The following is a 9,072-nucleotide window of genomic DNA, read 5'->3' as shown; positions in this document are numbered from 1 at the left end:
AAATGGTATAAAAAAAGTCATAGTATAGTATGTGATGAAAAATGGCATAAAAAAGTCATAGTATAGCATGTGATGAAAAATGGCATAAAAAAAGTCATAGTATAGTATGTGATGACAAATGGCATAAAAAAAGTCATAGTATAGTATGTGATGGAAAATGGTATAAAAAAGTCATAGTATAGTATGTGATGAAAAATGGCATAAAAAAAAGTCATGGTACAGTATGTGATGAAAAATGGCATAAAAAAAAGTCATAATATAGTATGTGATGAAAAATGGCACAAAAAAGTCATAGTATAGTATGTGATGAAAAATGTAATAAAAAAGTCATAGTATAGTATGTGATGAAAACTTTTTTATGCCATTTTTCATCACATACTATACTATGTTTTCATGCCATTTTTCATCATTTACTATACTATGACTTTTTTTATACCATTTTTCATCACATGCAATACTATGACTTTTTTTATGCCATTTTTCATCATATACTATACTATGACTTTTTCATGACATTTTTCATCACATGCTATACTATGATGTTTTTATGCCATTTTTCATCACATACTATACTATGACTTTTTTATGCTATTTTTCATCACATACTATACTGACTTTTTCATGACATTTTTCATCACATGCTATACTATGATGTTTTCATGACATTTTTCATCACATACTATACTATGACTTTTTCATGACATTTTTCGTCACATACTATATACTATGACTTTTTTATGCCATTTTTCATCACATACTATACTATGACTTTTTTATGCTATTTTTTATCACATACTATACTATGACTTATTTTTCACCACAAACTACGATTTTTTTATTTAATACTTTTGTTTTTTTAATTTTTCATAATTAATATTTTTTTATAATTCATAATATATACTTTAAACATTTTGTGATTTTTATCACATACTATACTATGATTTTTATTATGGGTTTTTTTTACATTGTGTACATTGGCAGTCTGGGGCGTACTTGCAACCCTCAAAATGTTTTGTGATTGCAACCCAAAAACAGTATAAGTGGTTGAAATTGCTCCATTTAGACCAGCTATAACATTAAAACCCTGCCTGTACTTTAATGCATCAGTATAATGAATCAGTAATATAAATTAAATATAACACTGATGGGTCAACTCTGCATAATGAGTACTTTAAAATTTGAAACTTTAAAGAGCATTTTTCTGACGCCACTTTTGCACTTTTACTCATTTCAAATGCAGAACTTTTACTTTTAACATATTATTTTTACACTATGGTATTTCATCAGGAATACTTCTTCCACCAATTGATTCATGTATTAAAACACTGGACATGTGTTTGCTTCCTGTGCCTCTCAGAGACTAAAAGCACGATAGGGTTGGTAGTCTAGTTACATTGACCTTAACCTTGCATGGCCATTCATGTAAACCTGTTGTCTTACCAGATACAGCACTCTGTAGGAGTGTCCTGTTAACTTGGCCACCTGTGTTAGTGACGGATACTTCCACACCAGGATCTGGTTCTGAGAGTAGCCGTGAGTGCTCACCTGTAAACATGGAGAAAACAATTTACTTGATAGTTTTATCCAAAGATACAATTACATTTTTGTTAATATAAAACATAAATATCATTATCATTGAACTGGCCAAAATCTGCACACAGAGATTGAATCTTCAGGGACGTATATACATTTGTGAGTGTGTGTGTCTCCTCACCAATTCGTTGGCGTGTTTGGACCATGCCAGGTTGCAGACTTGGGAGCCGGTGTCTGTGCTCTGCAGCGCCTGACCTGTCAGTGTGTTCCAGAAGCGCAGGCAGCGGTCAGCGGTGCCGCCACCCGATGCCAGCAGGCCGTGTTGGTGGGGGGACCAGGCGATGGCCTTCACTGCTGCCAGGTGGTCGCTGTACTGCTGCACAGGGAGAAGGCTGGAGCTGTTCCACACCAGCAACTGGGCAGGACAAAACAAGGAACAGGATCTTCAACATGTTCACTTTAATTCTCAGAGATTATTTATGTTAATTTAAGGATTAAATAACTTGAAAATCTTGAAAAAAAAAGAAAAAGTTTTAAAGTATCTCAACCTTGTTGTCGTTGCCCCCGGACGCAAGGTGTTGGTGGTCAGGAGACCATTTGAGACCACACACTTCTTGTCTGTGACCTTGGAGCCTCCTCTCAGCTGAAGGGGGGGTTCTGACGTCTCGTTGTAGGATCACTCGGTCCCGACTCCCTGACGACAGCTGCTCTCCATTCCACGCCAGGGCACCTTGAGCACAAAGGGTGGGAGGGAGGGTCTTATATTTCACTGTGCTATTAAGAATCCATCTGGTGTTTGTTATATGATAACAACGCATGTTTGGTAGTACAATATGCAGTATATCTTACAATACAAAAAATAATAAATTCTATTCAAAACCTCTGTTGGAAGATTTGTCTTTATTTCCTTTTAGTTTTAGCAAACACATTTTGACCAGCACTTTGTAATTCCACTTTACTTCAGCTATGACTGACCTACACGTGCTGAGTGACCCTCCAGGCTGGTCAGCTTCCTCCCTCCTGCTGCGTCCCAGATCTGAACGTAACCCTTGTGGGTTCCGACAGCAACAAGACTCCCCTGATAGGACCAGAGCCAGAGTCAAACACACTGTTACTTTCCTATTATTTCTATCCTACAAATGGTTAATTTTCTCTACACTACTGTCATAAATAAGCAGTAGATTCAGTTCTGGCTGCTCACCCTCTCATTCCAACAAACGGATGTAACCGAGTCCCCATCCACTGAAAGGTCGCATAACCTTGTCACCTGTTAGAACACAACACACAAACATTTAAGGGTAAATTCAGTACTCTAAACCTGGATCCTATTTTCCCATGTTTTTGTGTCTAAACGATGAATGGAGACAATTATTTTTAAAACTGGTCCAGCATTGAGTGAGAGTGCTGCAGCTGGCAGCTGCAAAACAAGCTACAATGTAATCATCAATTTATATCCACTAAAAGTGTTTGTTTTTGCCACTGACAGGCTCAGATTTTTATTCTAGGTGTCTGACAACATTATGGAAAGGATCCCTACAGAGATAGACCCTTGTGTTAAAAAGTTAAATCCTTTATGTTTAACCAAAAATATCCCCAAGATAATTATCATCAAACCCACCAGACTTCATTTAAATAAACTGTAATTTCAGCATGAATAGAGCCAGCATATTGTCACATCTAACTGGGTGAATTACGGGTTTATTTAGCTAAACAACAGTTGGTGATTGTTGGAACAGTGGTAAGGCTAAGTAAAATGGCTTTATTGAGTTTTATTTTGTTTCTGTTGACTTTTAATGAAGTGTGTTTCACAATAATAAAATTACTGTTTATATAAACTAGTCCATACCCATTGGTAGCTTTGTCACCTTCTACCTATGCCAATCCTCAATGCCTCTGTGCAGTTTCACATAGATTGACTACGTCAGTGAGTAGAACAACGTGGGACAGACAGAATGACTGACTGACAGAATGACACACCGACAGTTTCCATGATTATGTACAGCATACCATACCATGACTTAGTCATACCAAAAAGTAGAAAAAAACAACAACAGTCGGCCACAGGGGGAGCCACAGCGATCGGTCGTATTTTAGCCATTTTTAAGCATTTTTCTGTTGTTATAGCGCCACCCAGTTGCCAATTAGAGTTAAATTTCTCCAGTCACCTTGAGGCGTCCTGTTCTACATATCTACCAAGTTTAGTAAAAATCGATACGGCGGTTAGGCCTAGATAAGAAATTAGCTCTCTAGTGCCCCCATTTTGTTTGATGGGGTCAATAATGGAGGGGTCCCCTCAGATTATGTGTGGTCATATGCCTACAAAGTTGCGTGGTGATGGGTGAAACCCTTGAGATGTTATACACCTTTATGTGATGAGCCACGCCCTCCGCAATATTCATTGCCTTATAGAAGCTCAGTTTTAGTAAGTTTTCCAACTTTTGCCAAGAGGGAACTTTAGATATTGGTCCCTAGATTATGTTCACCCAGTTTCATGCAGATCGCTCAAACTTCCTAGGAAGAGATCCATTTGAAGTGTTTTTCAAAAAATTCAAAATGGCGGAAAATCTATATAAGCGGAAGTTATGGGTTCTTGAGGCAAATGTGTTCCTCATGAGGAGAGGCATCTCTGTGCAAAGTTTCATGTCTCTACGACATACGGGGCATGAGATATGCCCATTCAAAGTTTGACATTTCAATCGGTTGCTATAGCGCCCCCCTTTGGCCAATTGATGTAACATTGCTTCATTCGCATCCTCCCATGACCCTCTACCACTGTGCCAAATTTCACATGGACTGACCAAGTCAGTGAGGAGAAAAACGTGGAACAGACACACAGACACACCCACAGACAGAGTTTTCATCATTATATAGTAAGATGGAGTCTGGTGGCTTTGGCGACAGCAATTTTGGGGCCTTTTCTGGTTAACCATAAAGATCTTACTCCTCAACAAAAAGGTCTTTCTCTGAAGGGATCCCTTCCCATAATGTTGTCAGACATGTATAATAACAATTTGAGCCTGTCAGTGGCAAAAACAAACCCTTTAAGGGGACGTAAAATGACGGTGCGCAATCACCCTGGTGCTGTGCTCTTTCTCAATACTGGACCCGATGCAAAATCTGTTCCTCCCATTAGTCACAAGTCTTCCTCTGACCTGGCTGGTGCAGGCACTCCACAGGTAGACGCAGGCTCCCAGGCCGACACTGAGCAAGTTGCCCGCTGACCAGTCTACCAGGTTGAGGTAAAAGTCATCCTGCAGCTCTGGAGCGTCCAGCACTTTGAACGGGATCTTGGAGATCTTACGGGCTGGTTTACGAGGGGAGCGGAGCAGCTTGTGACTACAGAAATGTGGAGGAGAAAAAGGGAAAAGCTACATGAGCTCACAACCCAGTTTAAGCATCATTTCTGTTCGGTGTGCAACATGTGATATACGCCATACCTCTTGTTACTAAGTGGAGAAAGGGAGTAGGGTGAGACTTCGTTATCGCTATCGAAAGGCACTCTCTTCGTGTGGACAGTGTACTGCAGAGAATGAACACATGAAGCAGATTAGCTTACAGGTAAGTCATATACTAACAAATTAGTATCAATACTACTATCTTAAGAGCGTCATCATTATGAAGTCAGTGTTAGTGACTTCAAGGAGCTATTTTGAAACAAGTTATTCTGGAATAGCCTTTTTTTTTTAAATGGCTCGTACCCTAAAAAGGCTGTGAGAGTCTTGAGAGAGGACTGCGTGCCGCCGGTCATCTGTGTGAGGGTCTGGCACAGTCTCTATCCCTGCCCCCAGTAACTCATTCCTCAACAGGGCAGCATACGCCACAGCATCTGGAGGGGCGACAGCAATAAAGGTGATGGAACAAAAGCTGTGGAGAGATATAGCTCAGGATTAAAATGACAATTGGGATGATTCATAAAAAGTAGAAATGTCAAACCTTTGCTTGAGTCTGAACTGGCATCCTTTGCTTTATGGTTCTGACTTGGGGAGCGACAGTTCTCCTGCAGAGAGAAAAGGAAGAACACATCAGTTTGTGATTACCAGGCTGAGTCTTTGTGGGCAGTGTAAAAGTGATTGGCTGATTAACATGATGAAGAACGAACTGCTCACATTGGCATAGTGGAAGTTGATGCTCCAGTTGCTTCCAGCACGTGTGGGAATGAAGCGGTCCCCTGACTTCACACTGACAGGACTGCAGGTAGCACTCACACACTGGGATGGACAAAGAGAGGCAGTGACACCATGAATCAATAAAATTCTTATTTTATCATTTATCTTTGAGCACAGGTGTATTTCCCAGGCGGCAATCTGACTTGCAAAGACCGGCTCTCTCTTTGGGCCCCTCCACCCAAGGGGCCCCAGCGCAACTGTCTGTATTTACGCCCCTGTCCGGAGCTGCTCTATTGACAATGAAAGGTGAAACATGTAATAGGAGCACCCAAAGGACTGTTCTGAGTATACCAGTAGATGTTTTGATTAGAGACGGAGGACACTACAGTGGAATAAAGCTAATCTGAGTACAAAAACGACCACCAGACTTGACACCTGATGAGTTTGAGGCTTATTTTTCTCGTCTCTGGCTTTGAGAGAGCAGCTCAGGTTCACATATATTGATTGAACTTGTCTAGGCCATGGAAATAACATGTCCTCCTGAGACCTGAACTTTTGTTTGGTATGCACTTTTATTTTCACCTAGCCCTGTGGGATCAGTAGGATCTGATAGGTATAAGTACTGAACATTGTAAGCGATAATGAATTCCCAATGTCCTCAAACGAGTACTTCCTCAGCTTATTACTGTCACTAAAATTGGTAAGATTTGTTGTCATATCAAACTACAAACTTAATTAATCATAAATAAAGAAGTTTCAGTCATAAAATGTGATCAGGTTTTAGATCCTGTACGCTTTTGTGTCAGAGTTGGCTGCAGACTGACTTAGCAAAGATGGCTGCCATCTTGTTTTAACATGGATTAGGGTATTGTGCTCTTATTACCACTAGATGACACAAAAAAGTGTCAACAAATGAGAACAACAGGTCTAAGGCAGTGTGAAGGGGACTGTACCTATGTTCCCCGGGTCCTATGTTCCCCCATAATATAGGGACTGGAGAACATAGGACCCTTTTTCCAAAAAAGGGTCCTATGTTTCCCGCTTTTCTGAAAAAGGGTCCCATGTTCCCCGGGTGCAGAACATAGGGGGGAACATAGGATCCTTTTTTTCCGGAAAAGGGTCCTATATTCCCCGCTTTTCTGAAAAAGGGTCCTATATTTCCCGGGTCCGATGTTCCCCTCGAAACGTGAAAGAAAAACGCACTTACCTCATGTGATCGCGTGATTCAGTGCCCAAAGGCGCAGACAACACTCCCCAAGAGTCACACATATTTAGAAAGGGATCACTATAATTGCCAAATTCCACGACAGATAGCCTATGCAGGGCTTCCCTGATTTAATTCAGCATTTTCCCGCATAGTTTAATGTTGCATAAGATTTAACCCGTGTGACGTGCATATCCAAATACTATAATGTAGGTTATTCTAGGTTGTAATTGGCTATCGGTTTTATGTAATTGGCTATCGGTTTTATGTGAATGAATGGAGAAGCTTGATGCCTTCGTAATGTTGACAGTGTCTGTCTCTTTCATGCATAGCCTATAGAATACAGGTGCTGGAAATAAAGTTTAATTAATAGGCCATCAAACACATAGCCTATACACACCACATAGGCTATGTTGTCGCATAGGACATAGGACCCTTTTTCGGAAAAAGGGTCCCATGTTGTTCCCCAGGTGCAGAACATAGGGGGAACATAGGACTCGGGGAACATAGGGATGACCCCGTGTGAAGTACAAGGTGCAGGAAACCAAAAATATGATGTCCTCATATGAGGACACAGGGTCTCAGGAGGACAAAGCTCATTTCAGTACAAAAAAAGAAAACCAGACTTGATACTTGATGACATCACAAACCTGATACTTTGTTTTGCTTCTTTCTTTGAGAAAGAGTAGCTCAGGTTCACCAAGATAGCCATGGAGACAACATATTCCATAGTGTAATTGAGGTAGTGTTGCCCTTTAAGTACAGCAGACTACTTAAGTAAATGTAGTATATTCCACCACAGTATTTGGGTAAGAAGAACTTAATTATGCCACACTAGTCTCACCAAACTGTCACACACCATCATTCAGAAACACTACCAGCTTCTCTACCCCAGTGTGCGACTCACCTTTGACAGGCGGGCCTCTGTCGGCAGGTTCTGGTGGTTGATTTGCCTCAGCAGCCGTCTCTCGTACTCTTGGTCCATCTCCTCAGGGCTGCCGGGCAGCAAGGCCCCTCTGCTGCCCTCCCCGCCCCCCGCTTAAACCTCCGCTCCCTCCCGTTGAGGAAATCCACCTCGGATCCCCATCTCTGTGGAAGAACATGTTAGTTTAATACAGAGACACAGGCAGCTCCTGTAGCTAGGTTAACACACACCAAATGGCCTGGTTAGCATGGTGTGTGTGCGGGTCAGCGCCTGTCAGCTGGTTTTAATGTTGTCGCTACATGGTTTAAAGACCATATTTGCGTTTTCCGTTTCGTGCTAGCGTCAAAGCAGACAGGTTTCGAGGTAGAATCGGTCCACAGTGCGCTAATGACAGCCGCGTCGTTGTCATGGCATCATGCTCTCGCACACAACAACCCATTTAAAAGCGATGTAACATCAGCTGACGACTCTGCTGCTGCTGTTGCTGCTGCTGCTGCTCGACACAGAGGCTCTCTTACCCGGCTGACACGGCGGCTCAGGTGACCAAATCAACGGTCATCTTCGTCTGGAAGTGTCTTCGCTGCGGCGGAGAGACTGTTGTCGCTTTCTCCCGAACAGCGATACATCCAAACGACAGCGAGACTCACTGGTGTTGTTTATGTTCGCGACAAAGATGGCGACCGAATCAGCTGTAGCAGAAATTCTTTGGTTGACTTCTGCTCTGTGCAGTCAGCACAGCGCGCGGCTCAATAGCGACGCCCGCTGGTGAAACATGCTCACTGCATTTAAAGTCCCCATGTGGCCACAAGATGTCACTACTGCACTGCAAAATAATATACCAACTGGAGGCAGAGGTTTATTAGGCACTGCATGTGTTAACCTGAAAATACTTGATGACCTACATACTTAACATTGTTTTTCATCTTTATACTTCATAACTTTGAATTTTATGACATAATCTTGAAGTGATGACATGTTTCATAATATAATTCCTAGAGGGGTGGACTCAGGTCATATGATTTGAACTTGAGTTGGACTCAAGTAACAAATTTGATAACTTAAACTCACAAAAACAAAATAAAATAAAAGAACTTGGACTTAACACCAGCGCCTCATAACTCCACTTAGACTTGAGACATTTGACTTGAAAATACGTTATACCTTTCCCCAAAACCCAAAGATGAAAATGCATATTGGTTAAAAAAAAGTGTCCCAATTAATTAATTTGCCTTCATTATCTGAATCTACTAATGTCAACATTATTATTTTTTTTACTTAATTGTAGACATAAAACATGAAACAAT

General features: G+C 41.2%; 1 protein-coding gene across 1 annotated transcript in view; it reads right to left on the bottom strand.

The window, feature by feature from the left end:
• fzr1b (fizzy/cell division cycle 20 related 1b) overlaps positions 1-8,475 on the bottom strand; it is a 12,660-nt gene extending 4,185 nt beyond the window's left edge. Inside the window, exons 1-12 of the mRNA XM_050033591.1 lie at positions 8,287-8,475; positions 7,751-7,932; positions 5,640-5,741; positions 5,467-5,530; positions 5,232-5,359; positions 4,971-5,053; positions 4,686-4,869; positions 2,735-2,800; positions 2,509-2,611; positions 2,082-2,263; positions 1,715-1,948; positions 1,441-1,545 (exon numbers count right to left, since the gene is read on the bottom strand). Of these exons, the coding sequence (XP_049889548.1) occupies positions 1,441-1,545; positions 1,715-1,948; positions 2,082-2,263; positions 2,509-2,611; positions 2,735-2,800; positions 4,686-4,869; positions 4,971-5,053; positions 5,232-5,359; positions 5,467-5,530; positions 5,640-5,741; positions 7,751-7,828 (1,329 nt within the window). The 5' untranslated portion in view covers positions 7,829-7,932; positions 8,287-8,475. The remainder of the gene's footprint in view (positions 1-1,440; positions 1,546-1,714; positions 1,949-2,081; positions 2,264-2,508; positions 2,612-2,734; positions 2,801-4,685; positions 4,870-4,970; positions 5,054-5,231; positions 5,360-5,466; positions 5,531-5,639; positions 5,742-7,750; positions 7,933-8,286) is intronic.
• Between the last annotated feature and the right edge of the window lie 597 nt (positions 8,476-9,072).

This window comes from Epinephelus moara, chromosome 21 (assembly GCF_006386435.1).
Source record: "Epinephelus moara isolate mb chromosome 21, YSFRI_EMoa_1.0, whole genome shotgun sequence".
NCBI lineage: Eukaryota > Metazoa > Chordata > Actinopteri > Perciformes > Serranidae > Epinephelus > Epinephelus moara.
Note: the sequence above shows the minus strand (reverse complement) of the source record. Positions and strands in the feature narration are given on the sequence as shown.